At 37.2% G+C, this 14841-nt stretch overlaps 1 protein-coding gene across 9 annotated transcripts in view; it reads left to right on the forward strand.

Moving 5' to 3' along the window:
- Nucleotides 1-14841, forward strand: part of LOC142345689 (uncharacterized) — a 70195-nt gene that overhangs the window by 54207 nt on the left and 1147 nt on the right. For 7 of the 9 annotated variants that reach the window (XM_075397925.1, XM_075397929.1, XM_075397928.1 and 4 more), the window contains 5 exons: nucleotides 8698-8929; nucleotides 9333-9459; nucleotides 9658-9934; nucleotides 13320-13445; nucleotides 13665-13974. In XM_075397925.1, the coding sequence (XP_075254040.1) occupies nucleotides 8698-8929; nucleotides 9333-9459; nucleotides 9658-9934; nucleotides 13320-13445; nucleotides 13665-13974 (1072 nt within the window). Of the gene's footprint in view, nucleotides 1-8697; nucleotides 8930-9332; nucleotides 9460-9657; nucleotides 9935-13319; nucleotides 13446-13664; nucleotides 14258-14841 lie in introns of those variants that run through there. The other 2 variants (XM_075397934.1, XM_075397933.1) reach the window with 2 other exon arrangements.

Genomic DNA, 14841 nt, shown 5'->3' on the forward strand with positions numbered 1-14841 from the left:
AGAGCCATATTTTTTTAATAGCCGCACAGCGATAGCTGGGGCTATTATTGGCCTTCTCTTGGTTTTTTACAATTCAAAGAATTTGAATTGTATTGGGGCGCTGTCTTTTTTTTTAAGATCTGTTCACACATTTTCATGATTTTTGAAGTCAAATTGGAGTAGTGATTTTGGTCACGCCGAAACAAGAAATGGAGCGAAAAAGCTAGTGGTTTTGCGGCGTGAATTTTTTTCGCTTTAATTTTAAAGTAGAGTGAGAAAACGGTATTTGAACAAAAATTCGCTTTCTCGCTAGTGGTTTTTGTTCACATGCGGCAATTTCGCTTTAATTTTTTCTGTTTTTTCGGTTTTTTGGATCGGATTTTTTTTCTAAATTGTCTTCCCAATCCATTCATAGTCCTTTCTAGGTCTAGTTTTTTGTTTAGTCAATGAAATTTCTTTGAATTGTACGTCAGGACTTGTCCTGCTATGTTTTTTTATTTCGTCGTCATGATTTTTGTTACGACCATATGACGTCACAGCCACTTTTTGTTCATTCGTTCATGCAATTTCAACTGAATTGCATTTGTGACGTCATTTTTCGCTCTTAGTGGAGCGAGTTTTTTTTTGTTCATGCGCGTGATTAAATTTTTGGTCACACTTGACTTACCTCACTCACAAAAATGACTTCCTCACTTTGAAATTGACTTTTATTTACTTCAATTCAAAGAGATAAGGTCAAATGGGAGAGTGTCACTCTAAATGAAGGTTATTTGAGATCAGCTAATAGAGGCAGCAATAACTTATACAGACTTTTAATCAAAATATAACAGATCAGCCTTCAATGAAAAGACGAATTTTTTTGGTCTGTCTTTTACTGTTTTTAGGCTGCCGATCTACGAATCTATTGCGGCTATTTTCTGGCAATCTGCCAGCTATGTTAGTTTTTTGCGCGGATGAAGGAAAGAATTACTCATATTTGGTCTAAAAAAGGAGAAATATGTAAAGAGGCGATGACGATGTCTTATAAAATTCTTAATTTGCTTAATGGTGCTCTAAATCTTGACTACAGCGCTGATGATTTTTTTAATTTTTTTTTGGAAAGAACCTCGTGTGTAATTCATCAAAACGACCTTCAACTAATCGTAAATTTGAAAACTTCAATAATGTAAGTCCTGAGTAATACTTATTCCTGAGTCTCCCATGGATATTGTTTTACTCAAACAGGGGTGAGTGATAATGATAACTGTACAGGCTATCTATCTAATAAGTGGCTAGCTGCAATCAATTTCGCATGAAACTGTGTTTGATTTTGATACAAATAAGGAAAGCTGGAGTCGGACGTTGAAGAGAGTCTACGGGAAGAATTATGAATATATGCGTTGTTTACAACAAACCAAGAACAATTCAGCGAACATTTGTAGTAGTCGATAATGTTCTGGAAGATGCTTAAAACGCGCATCTTTCTTCATTTCGTGGATGTTTTAACATCAGCACTTCAGACATTAGCTTGTGTTTTAAGATTTATAAGATTGCAGGTTCATCGATTAATTCCTTTGAAAAACCAATTGCGTGAACAAAATTTTCAGCCACTTGAATTGGTCGCTTCATATACCAAAACAGTTTTGTGTCTAAGAGAAGTTGATCTTGAAACTTTGTCTTGTACTTTTGTGATTTTTTAGTTGGAAATAATTGTACTCAATCGAATAAAAAAATTTAATGGTTGTGAAATTTCTTCTAATGAAAATGTCTTCTATAATTTTGTAATTCGTTTTAAAAACCATTCAATTTGCTTCGATCAAGATTGTCACTGAAAATTGCCAATGAAGAATGTTAAAATTGTTCGAGAATCACAAAACGAATTTGATTGTAAAAAGGTTTAAGAATCGCAGAGAATGAGAATGTGATTAAAATTACGATGAAAAGAGCCGAATTTTCTGAATTTTCATCACCAGGTTAGGAAATAAGGGAAAGATTTATGCTGGAGTAGTTTTAATTCATTCGTGGGAGACTCGAGACACTTATAATTTTCTTAACGTGATTATTAGCTCAATTAGATAAGAAAAACCGCTTCGTGAAAATTGTTCTTAATCATGTACGGACAAAATTTTTGAAAAGGCTGAAATTTTAGTCATCATTTCAACGTTGCAAAATAGAAATGAATCTATACCTTCAAGAATTGACAATTTAATCGGTATCAAGAAATCATTATATAAATTGTCTGGTGGGGATGACTTAATGATCAATAGAGTTTTTGTAAGATTCGACGGATGTTGTTATTACAAATTTGTTACATGTAATTGGTCATTATAAAAGGCAACTTTTTACCGAGGGACTAAAACGGGTAAATGGTTTTCCACTTAATAAAGAGGCATCAAAGTTGAACTCAGACAAGTAGGGACCTCTCTCGCTCTTAATTCTTTGGAATAATTTTTTGAACGAGTAATGTACAGTGGAATGTACAATCTTGACGATTTCTCATTGTTTTACAAAAAGCAGTTCGGTTTCCGGTCCAAATAATTTAGATTAAATTTTGGTGGAATTGAAGATAAGATAAGAAGTTTGAGTGAAATAATGATCTATTTTTACAGATAAGCGACTTTTTGGACATATAAAACCACGACCCTTTGTTTTGATAGAGAAATGCGGTTTTAGAATAAGAAATTGCAATAAATTGTTGAATTTGTTTGACATAGTTTGCAGCGTTTTGAAACAATGATTTTTCTGACTTGAAAGATGTTCTTTTGTTGTTTCCCTAAATGCTCCATACCACGTTCTTTGCTGCTCCTAATGTACATAAATGCTTGGCAGCATGTATCTAGTGGCTTTGAATTTCTTCTTTTTGCTGATATAAATCTCACGTCTTTGAATTGTTGAGGATGTCTGCGACAGTCTGGTAGCCATTAATAGTGATTTCATGGCAATAAATTTTTTATTTTTTTAATGGGAGGAAAACCTTAGGATGTATATTGGAATTCGTGGTTTTGGTTGTACATCAAGTTAAATTATAGCGATGTTGAGAATAAACAAACCTTATTGACAACAAACTTTGATATCAAGAAATTTGAGACTAGGAAAGCAGTGCTGTTTAATATCGAGATGACGTTACTGTTGACCAAGAGAGCCGTACACGTTTTGTTCAGTATGGACTGCTTGTTTACTGTTGCTCTAGCTATACCACTCTAGAGACATCAGCTTTTGGTATAAAGAAAATTTATTCTGTTCATTAAAAATCGGGAATCATGTTGGGACATATTTAAGGGCGATCAAATAATGTCGTTGCTTTTAGTTACAAATTTTGAGTTGGTAATTTTGTACTAAGATGAGTTTTTAGAGCCATTAATAACTTTTTTAACTGGCATGAGATTTGTCTGCAGAAAGTGTCTTTGAACCATTTATTGGAGTCAAAATGGAAACTAATTGCTCAAAATATTATGCAGCTAAAGCTAATAGCATATTGAACAAAAGCAGCTTAATACCTAAAAACATTATTTCGTGTAATCTGTGCTAATGAAGAGGTTTTATCATAATTTTAAATGTTTATACCTGCTCCTAAGCGAAACCTTCGTTAAGCACATTTAGTTTTTGATTTTATTTGTTACTGCTGGGAGCAAGTAATATTTTTTGCTTTTTTATTCCTTGGCTGTGGTTTGCTATGCAACTTCTGCATTGAAACACTTGTATTTATTTTACGTCATTGCGTTTTTTTGGTGCCCCCTGTTGAATCTGTAGCTCAGTCCGAAAGTTATAGTTGCTTTAGCCTTGAACATTTGCTTGGCGCTAATTAAATGGGTTCTGCCGTGAGGTTGCTGTAGAGGGACCTGTCGTTTACAATCTTTCATTTAAAAATTGTAAAGAGTGCTAAAGTGTTCCGATCTAAAATATATTTTAGCAAGTTTTTTTTGCAATTGTACTCATAATGTCGATGTCGGCTTACTGGAGGTCTGAGTATTCATAGCTGTAATATTTTTTTCCAAATGTTGTTAATTTTGGGGCTATCACCCTTCGATAGTGAGATTTTGTTCAGCGTGCTACTCTTCGGTAGTAAGTTGTTCAAGTTTTTAAGCTTTAATTATTTCAAGTTTTTCTCTATTTCTGCGTTTATTTTAGTTTTTGAGGTACTCATTGATATCAAAATTTCCTAGGAGTTCTAGAGTAAATTGGAAGGGCTTTTGGTGTCATAAGCGTCCTTTCTCTATCCTTTTGGAGTTTTGATTGTTTTTAATTTTTGCTGACTATCAGTGTTTTGTATTATGATACAAAGGATAAATTAATTTTTATTTTCGAATTCAAATGTTCATTCGTCTTGTCAATTGAGAGAAAACTGTTAGCGCCCAACGGCCTTAGTCTGGGGAGCACTTCTTGAAGTTTTTCTATGTGTTTTTTAGTATGAGATTTGCCGAAACTGCTGAGGATGCATACATTCATTGTGTGAATTGCGATTATTGGAGTTTTAGCGGTCCTCAAGCTGTCAAAACATGCTCCCTGGGCTTAAAATTTGCTTCTACCAAAGTCTAACCCTCGCCAGTTATTAAATAGTAATTCTTCCGACGTTAGTCGGTTATGTTTTCTCTACTTTACAAGTGCGAGTGATGTAGCTCAGCTGAAACTGTTCTTGGTTTCTGATGGGAAATTTTTATTGTTTCTTTAGCTGAACTCCTTTGAATAGACTAAAAACCCTCTATATATATTTAGAAAATTTTTGTCTTCGCACAATGTAGCACCGTCATACTGGTCCAACTGATCTCCAGATAGCAGCGTAAAACGTAAATTAGTTGTTGAAAAGTCGATTAAAAATCGCTCAACAAAATCAGAAATTGTTAATTCCTTCAGCATGTCAAATTTTTGAGGACCAACACTGCTTGTTTGCGTGCTTCTTTGGCAGTGAATTGTAACTTTCGAGAACGTCTGTCCCCGGAAACGTCAACCCAGTGATTATATAATCAGTTGGTTTTCGAATGACCAAATGAGATTATAAAGGATGCAGTTGGGAATTAATGCGTCGGTACGAGAAGGGTCGTAGAGAGCTTTTTCGGAAGGGGAGGGAGAGAAGGGGTGTGGGATATGTGAGAAACGTGGACGGGGTTAGTAGGTAGATTTTGCGATGCTAGGAGTTTGGGGGAGGCAGAAAAGCGAGGGAGGAAGGCAGGGTGGTTGCTTTGGGTAGTAGACGTAATTGGAGATTTGTCCAAGCAGGCATTAACAAATGGGAGATCAATTTACATTCGATCACTGTCTGGATTGATAATCAAGTCATCTTGAATTTTCTATTTTTTATATTTTCTATCTTCAGTTTTTTCATCTTTACTATCTCTCTTTTCGTTCTATCTATTCTTTATTTCTGCCAATTGTATCCCTGAATTCCGACTCAACTTGGTAATGATGTAATGGTCCAGAATGGAAGTTATTTGACATCTCATTAATAACGCTGGTATACCCCGTAGGGTGTATATGCAGTTGTGGGGAAAGAGTGGGGGGTGGTTTGTTGAAAATTTAAATTTTGCTATCAAGTCGCAATTATAGGTTCATTACCATAGGCTAGAAATTCTGCATATTATGAATGCAATAATAACCAAGCTGTGCAGAATACACACTCTATTTTTGCATATTGTGAAAATCGGTTATAATTGCTTTGCTCCAATCCAGAATTCTAGGTTCATTTGAAATGCATAGAAGAACTGAATTGCTAATTTGGAAGAAATTGTAAAACTTTCTGGTGTCTGTAATTGCGGTTGTTTTTGTTGTTGGAATATAAAATATTGCGGTGCGCAATTTATCACGGGTAGAATATTCCCTACATATTTCATTATCACAAAGCTGATGAGTTTCTCCAGTACATTTTTCATTTTCAAGAGTCTTGTGATAGTTTTTTTTTTAATATTTAGCGCAATTTGCCAGAGCATAAAGATTAAAATGAAAAATGAACATTGTTCTATGTCCATTAGCATTTTGGAAAAGACATTTCGAAGCCTGTTATGTTCGAGGGACTAATTTTCTCCCCAATTGGGAAAATTGAAAAGCATAGTGGAATTTCCCCCTTTTCCCACCCTCTTAATTATGCATTCTGACTATTTTTTGGCCCCTTTTTGATATTCTGCACATTTTCCCGATCTGTCGGCGACTATTCAACCCCTGACTGAAGTCGTTCAGCTTATCAAATACCAGTTTGTCAAACACCCACGGGACTGATAAGAGATTAAGATGAATAGTTTACGCACCCCTTAACTCCCCGCCTTCTACCCTCATACAAATTATGCACCCCCATATTTCAAAAAGAACCCTAAAAACACCACCAGCCACTGTGTGTTGTTTCTACTTTTTTAACCCCATATTACAACAGAGAGCTAGACCGCTTAATTGAACAGACCTTGCTCAGTAGTTCCTTTTTTCTATTTTGTGGGTCTTTTTCTTTCTCTCATTTTCCATCTCCGTTGGCGCTTTTGCTTTCCTCGGTTGTTTTATATGCACCCTGATTATTAAAAACTGGTATATTGTTAGTTTACCCACCTTACTTGCTCTCCTTTTTTTGCCGATGGTAATTTATGTGATATATAAATTTATCTGTCGCTAGTTACTTAGCTGATATATATTTGTTTGCGTTCCCTTTTAGAAATCAGCCCCAATCTTTACTCCCCAGATCACGTGTGATTCTGGTTTGATTTGGAACATACTTTGAAGGGTGGCGAGTAATTTGATTGCGATTGCTTTGAAATGTCATTTTGTGCGTTTCTCAAAACGAGGCGGAAATTATCGCATCCCTTACCCCGCTTAGAAGAGATACATCAGGTTTGTCTTTTTAAAAAGTGTTTTCCTATAAAGGAAAATAAGTTGTCTCAATTTTGCAAAGGTTGATGAGTTTAAGTAGATTCGGCTCGAGTTTTTCCCCAACGTCCTTAGTTTGAGGAATGGTGAACCACAGTGAAATTTTCAAGTTTAACTGACGCTGTTTAATTGATGTTTTTGATTGCTCTCAAACGAAGTTTGGAGCAATTATATTAGTCCTGTTGGCCTTTTTTTGCGATTTTTCGCTTAACCAATTTTTCTTCTGGTCCATTTTTCGTCTGATAAACAGGTAGCGCCCAGAGGACATTAAGTTCTCTTAGAGCCTTTCAACTCACTATTCTCGAAGTATGCGATTCACAGAAACTGTTTTGGAGACTTATACTTATGGTGTGAAGGGCGATTCTTAGAGGTTGACCCCCCCCCCCCCAACAACCCCCCCCGCTGCGCTCACCTCTCACCCCTTAAATTTAGCTAAAGCTAGTCTCACTAAACGGTAGCTAGCTACTGACGAAGCCAACCGCTCGCCGATCGTTTGAGATCAATTCGCTCCGACGTTAGTCGGTTATGTAAAGTTGCCTGCGTGAACCTTGCTGAATTCTATTCAAAATTTAAACTGGTCTTTGAGGTCTACTAACATCATTTAACGAGCATAGGTGATTTTCTTTTACCTCACCGGCGTCTGATGTTCGAAAGCAATTTCTCCAGTCGGTTATGTTAAAAAGAGTTGTTTTTAACCAGTTTGACTATGAAATTTTGTGTAAAATGTCAATGACTTATGACAAATAGTTTGTCGGTATTAACATTCCTAACATTCTTCTAACATGCCTCTCTTAATGTAGGAGACACTATCTGCTTCGTTTTTGGTTTGGTTTTTTCGTTGCCAAATTTTAGCGATTTTTCGTCTCGAGAAAAAACGTGAGGCTTGGTACTTTTTCGTGAGACATTTCATGCTAGAGGTCAGCTTTTGCCCCCAAAATGCTGTTGCCAACCGACGCTGTTTTTTATAGCTGTAAGCTGGGAGTAGCTATATTTTAGTGCTCTTAGTTTTATGTTTCGTTTTCGATGTTTTAGTTGACAAGGATAGGAAAAGTCACATGATTGTCAACAATTATCTCAAAAAAAAGAGCACAACCACAGAGCAAATGCAGCAGATGTAGGATTTAAAAAGAAACAAAATTTTTGTTTTGAGCTTTATTTGACGTATACAATAGGTGGACACAAGCGCTCCACATAGGATGATGATGACTTAATTAATCCTAATGACCTAAATACTTGATATTGAGTATACTTTGGCTGTTATCAACATTAAAGTATATCGACTTTGTTTGACTCTTCATGATTTAACCAACTAACGACAGAGGAGTTGCCCAAGAACGCCAGCCCCGGCGTTGGCAGGTAAAATTGATTTTTCAGTTGCTTTGGGTTCATGATTAGCTCAGAGGAGCCAGCCACACTGAGGGGAAAAATTAGGATGCGGAAAATGTGTAGAGGTTGAGTGAAGATACACTCAAAAACTATTATTAAGAGAAACTATTGTGCTTTTTATCAATTAATTATTATTAATGAAATAATGATCAGCCTATGTGCAGCGCTTCTGTTTCCGCCTATTGCAGACGTCAAATAATAATCAAAACTATTTTTTTCTTTTCTATTCCAGCCGCTGTATTTTCATAATGACTTCATTCATAATGACTTCATAATATTGTCAACTAAGGCGTCTGTTTCCCTTTAGTGCAGAGACACGCAATTTCTTCTGAAGAAAATTTGTTCTCGTCTTTATTCTGACCTCATTCTTTTGGAACATTGACTTCTGTTCACAGCCGTACAGTAAGAGATGCGCCTGAAAACGCGTATTCAGAAACGATGACTCCTTGTATTCGCCCCTCTAACTCCAATTACATAGCCCCCACCTTGTAAAGAAATTTCGTTTTGTTAAAGGAACATCAAATGGAGAGTCTGTCTAATTTTGGAGACAACTGCAGCTCAAAGAGCAGAAGCAGTCGACGTCACAGACGCAACAGTGGAGGTGGAACGAGTTCAGGTGGACGCACCAGGTCATCAAAGAGGAGTGGATCACACGTTGCCACATCCTCTAGGAGATCACACTCTAGACATCATCATCATGGCGCAGGGACTGCTGGTGGACTTGGGAAGTCCAATCGTCGATTAGGTAAGATGAGATCAGATTCGTTGCTTAGATCATTCTCCTTCCTGGTACCTGGGCTTGACCGGGTACCATAAAACTTTTACACACCGTATTAAAGCCATATCACGCAAAACTGAGGAGCCAAGTAGAATAGGCATTTCCTTAAAAGAAGTATCGAATCTCGAAAGGAATCGGAGTATTGAAATTTGTGCTCTGAGACATCCTACCCATGCAATCCTGTAATGTCTATGAAACTAACCATTCATTGGATTTAATTACTTACCTAGTAATTGAAGTATACAAATTAACGGAGCTTGCTGGAGTGGTTAATAGATTTTAGTTTGGTGGCTTTAGGAAACTTTGGATCACATTGAAACTGCTACAAGACACTGTAACTGCCACTGTAACTTGATATTGATGTTTTCAGGAGGATCAATGTCTTCTGTGAGTACGCGCAGTCACAGATCTAAGCGGAGAGCGGCTGCCAATGGTCATGGGTCAGGAGGGGGAGGGGCTATGAGCGATCATCATCACGGACACCATCAGTCCTCAAGGTAACTAACCTTCTTAAAAGTTTGAACCTATTTTGAATGATTTTGCAACCTGAAAAATGTCTCGTATTTGCTGTTTGCGATTCTTATTAATTTTCAAGTTTCTGACAAAGGTTAGCTTTTTATTTAATCATTTCAAAAAACAGTTAAGCTCGAGGCAGATACACTTTTCCACAAAGTTTAGATAGTGTTTGTTTTCAGATCTTGCGACAAGAGGCAATTCAGGAAAGATCACCAAAGATCAGTATCTGAGAAGGACCCCTTGGCAACCTTCAACATCCTGAGTTCCCCCATCTCTCCTGCTTCAAATACTGAAGACCCTGACACTCCTTCATGCGACTGCTCGTGTGCCCGCAAATTGTCTGATTTAGAAAAAAGATTGGAGTCGTTCCGAGTAGCAGTTTTAGAAGAAATGCAGTACTCACTAGAGTATAACAATTCACGATGGGCCAAGTTTGACAAGCGCTTCGTTAAAGAGGTCAGTACAAAAATTGCTTGATTTGAGCCCCATGTGTTTTCATTGTACAGTTCAAATAAATAGTCAATAAAGCGCTCTCCCAAAATGAAGATAGGCTTCAATTGTAGACCATGGGAATAAAATAACTTAGTATAGGATTCTTGGCAAACCTCAGTTCAAAAATTGTATGTTTTCTTTCAAACAAAAGTTTTATAGGTGTCATATTAGTCATAAAGGATGTCGTTGTAAGACTTTTTCAGGCCCGTTCTCCGTCTTATTATTTTGCTTTCTTTCGTACCTTCTTTCACTCGTGATTTTGGTATGTGATCTTAACAGCTCACGTTTAATATCTCTACTCAATTACGCGTGCTGCTTGTGCCTATTCTCTGCCATAAAATCAAACCAAAAGTGACTTGAAAATAGTTTAAGTACTCAATTTAGATAAACTAAGAGATCAATAATCAATTCGAATGCCTTCATTTCAGCTTGCCTGTTTTCCTGTCAGTATTTTATTACGCAAGTTTGAAGCAATTATTGTAAACGTGTGTCTTTTTTATGCAAAATTTTTGCTTGAATGTTTTTGCGCTTTTCCTCTAGAATTTTTGACTATTCGAGTGACCTTTTGCACTTCAGTTCTTCATTTTTGACTGATCTAAGTTGCTCTCGTTCTGAAATCAAGTTCGTTGGTAAAAGCGATTGTGAGCGAATGGAAAACAAAACTATTGTAGCTGAGTGGTTACGATGTCAGACTGTCATTCTGGAGGTCAGGAATTCGAACCCTTGTGGAGTCGATTTTTTCGCACCCATAAAATATTTCTAAGCTGCACTCACTCTAAATTCTGAATTAAATTGCCCCGCCTGTAGGTCAAGAGTAATTCATCGGACGTTTGTCGGTTTATGTTTGTTCAACACTTCATTTCTTCATTTTTGTTTCACGTATTGCTATCGAACGAAATTTGAAGCAATTATTGTAAACGCGTGTCTTATATGCAGAATTTTGCTCGACCATTTTTGAGTTTTTCTTTGACATTTGTTGACCTCTCAGGTCACTTTTTCAAGCTTCTATTCTTCATTTTTGAGTGATCTCAATTGCTCTCACTTCGAAGTAAAGTTAGTTGGTAAAGTAAAAGCGATTGTAGCAGACGAGGTGGCAAGAGCCTGATAGCCCAGAGGTGAATGCGTCTATCGTGGTCTCAGGAGATCGCGGGTTCGAATCCCAGGCTGGTGGGATGTTTTTGCATCCAGGAACAGAAATTTATCTGGGCCCTTGAATTGAATTGCCCAACCTGTCGTTTCGAGAGTAATGTGCAGGACGCTAGTCTTTTTATGTTCTAAGGTGCTCTAGCTCTGAAATTAAGTTTGTTGCTAACAGCCATGGTGAGCGAAAGAAAATCGAAGGCAGTGTAGCTTTGTGGTTAAAATGTCAGGCTGCCAACCTGGATGTCAGAGTTTCGAAACCCTATGGGGGCACTTCTTACACCCACAAAACATTTCTAAGCTACACCGGCTTCTAAATTAAATTGCCGCTGCCTGAGCAATTCATCCAACGCTAGTCCGTTTTTGTTCTAAATCTTCTATTAAAGTCCTGCATGTATCCGACCAAGTGGTGAATCAATAAATTAGTATGGTTTTCTTGATCTCGCGCGTTTTGAGCTTGCTAAGAAATCGGTCTTGTGAGTGATATGCAAATAAAGTTGTCTTTTCATTGGAGTTTTTATGAAATTAAGAAATGTGTGTTGGTAATGTGAAATTGATTTTAAATGTTCAATCGACGCCCTTATTTTCTCAGCCGGCTATTATAGCGGGCCTATTTTTACTTCGTCGATTACACATTTTTTACTTCGTCGATTAAACATTTTGTGTGAACTCTTTTTGAATTCTCCAGGCTGGTTTCACTCTTCTCTCGCCAAAAATGCTCTTAAACAGCAGTTTCTCAGCAGAGCAATCTAAAACGAAAAGAGGCGCCGGCAAACGAAGTGAAAAATGAAATCGTGATAAACCTAATTTTAGATCCCCGCTACTTGGACTTAGTATAAAGTATTAGTTCGTATAAGTCTTAGTTACATCTATATTGCTGATTGGTATTGATACTAATCATTGTATCCTCTCATTATAAAACAAGAGATTGTCTAACTACAAAATGAAATTAAGAAAGTTCGTACTTTAGAAATGTTTTTGTACAGCAATCAATCTTTTCCAATTTTTTCGTTTTTCAATCGCAATCGGTGTTACAGGAATTAATGATGGCTATTTTCGGCAATCTGCCGGGTTTGTTTGGCAGTTTTAGACAGTCAAGGCCAAAAAAGCAAAATTAAAAGAATTGGGGGAACCAATAGTGCCCAGACAATAAGGTACAGTGCATTAAGTTATCAAAGTTCATTAGAGCGAATGCTAACTAGAGTTCTCAAACGAATTGATTTTGTTTGTGTTATGTGATTTGTTGGGCTGATTTTTGTCGGACTTTTTGACTTTTCGAGTGACTGTTCACGCTTTACCCAGTGATTAATTGCTTTCAATTGAATTTTATAGCAATGATAGTAGTCCTGTGGTCTTTTTATGCGATTTTGTGCGACCGGTTTTTTGTCTGAACTTTTTTTTATTTTTCGTCCTCATCAAAGGGATGAAAAGATAACGCCTGGAAGAGGGATGAAAAGGGCATTAAGTTTGGCTTACTAGACAAGTTGGTTATGTTTTTTTTTAGAAATTGAAATTGCTCTCATTCAGAATTTAAATCGGCTGAATAATCGGTGACAGTTTACTACTGAGGGCAAATAAAAAGTACGCACAGATTGGTTACTTTTTGTCTTTGTAGTCTAAAATGAGCTTTAAGGTCATCCTATTGAGCCCCTTAGTGAAGTTTTGGCAGGAGACTGAAGCAGGCTGCAATTGACCCCTCAGGCCTGCCGTTTGAGAGCACTTCGTCCGTTGTTAAGTGGCTATTTTTGTTTTAGTTTTAATCCTTTCAGCTTAGAAGATCAGTAATGTATGTTTCTGTTATTTCACAATCGTGGTTTCGGGCAATCTGAGGACTATGTTTCATATTTGACATACCTCACTCTGGTTAACTCAACGCAAAGAAGTTGCACAATCCGCAAGTTTGGGGTGCCTAATGTGGCCATAGGTTGCAAATACGAGGATTCAAATTGCCTCCCTCTATGAATTTTTTAATATCAATTAGTATTGATTTTATCTCGATTATGTGGGACTCGAATTAGAACAAAAGTTGATTCTTTATTTAACAACAAGCTTTGCGTTGTAGTTCTATAGGAAATCAGATTTCGTCAGATTAATTCGAAGAAAAGTCTCTGTTACTCTTTTTATGGAATCATTTTACCTGGCATTGTTTTCGGTGGACGATTTTGTTAATTTCTCGCTTTTTGCCATTATATTATACTATTTTTTTCAGCTTCGCAATATGCGTGATTTCTTCGAGTTCCGCTACGAGACGGCAAGACTGGAGTGTGAACAGAAGTTGGAGGCCAAGGCTGCTGCTGAGAAGGACGCATTCGTTCTAGAACTCACCGCGGCTGAGGTAAGACTCGTTGTACATTGTCTTCTTAATTAAAGCATTAAACAAATTCGCCATTCTGATTGCCTCAATGAGTTAATTTCGCGTGCTCTGTTATTCAACATAACGCATACCAGGTAACAATTAATAGTTTATATTCACTCCATAGATCTCAATTGATAATTTTTAGTATATTAACGAAAAACTAATAATTGGTTTTAACCGATTTATATTTTTGTTCAGAATCGCATGAAATCAACCACAATTCACCTGATCCAGAATTCTTACATTGCTGCGGGGTTCCAAAAGAGATCCTTAACTCGCAGATTGAGCCTCCCAGACATCGCTTCCCTCAAAAAAGACATGAACAGCTGCATCACCCATTATGACGTCATTAACCCTCAGACAACAAACCAACAGACAAACGCAGGCGTCACAGGGGGCGTCGGACAGTCCTACGAACCAAGAACGACACCTTTATCATCAGACGGGGGAGGTGGTGGGGGTGGTCTGTTCACACGGGACAGTGGAATTTTCGATGCAAGTCACTCAAGTAACGCTTCTAACCATAACTGCTCTAGTAGTGATGTATCATCCCCCTTATCCCATAACACAATTCAATCTAACTTGCAACCTCACCAGTTGACTACCCAGACCTCCCTGGGAGGGGCAGGTCAAAGTGGTACTGCAGCTGCGGCTTCTGAAAAGCGAAGGTCCTTCAGCCATCACACATACAGTAGTCTGTCAGCTGAACCGGCTAATATCCAGCCTCAGTCCAGACTGAACTTTGTGGCTCTAGGACAGTAGCAGTGATTGACATTTTGCATTCAAAAATTATTAAATAGAGATGCTAAAATAAAGTTAATGCGGCGCGCCGTTTCATCCCTATTCAATGCTGATTGCTTTTTTAGGAATAAAAGTTTTCCATTAAGCTACAAACGATTGTTATGATTGATAATTTGCATACAAAGCGGAACACTTCTACCTGAAACATCCCTGAATTATGACGTCATATGATCGTGAACTGTTTCCTTCTGCCGTAGAAGTATCAATTATATGCACATTTACTATAGTTTAAAGTTCTCTAGATTGCTCTCACAACTTGATAGAAAGCGTTGCAACCTAGGGATGTTTGAGGATTTTTGTTTCAAATCACTATTTGATTGATTGCATTGATCACCAAAATATGGCCTGATTCACCTGACTGTACTTCTCAAATCTTCAATTGAATGTGTCAAATCTTTCAAAAAGTAACGGTTATATGCCTTAATAAAAAACAACACCTTATTTCGATTAGGAAAACCCAAAGAAAGAATACCTGCGTGGGAATAGCCCCTTTTAAAATGAAACGAATCCAAAAGTTTGAAAACTTGAGTTAGAGTTAATCGAATGTAGTCGAAATCAAACCAGAATTATCAAT

The sequence above is a fragment of the Convolutriloba macropyga genome, chromosome 9 (assembly GCF_964194025.1).
Source record: "Convolutriloba macropyga chromosome 9, txConMacr16.3, whole genome shotgun sequence".
Taxonomy (NCBI): Eukaryota; Metazoa; Xenacoelomorpha; order Acoela; family Convolutidae; genus Convolutriloba; species Convolutriloba macropyga.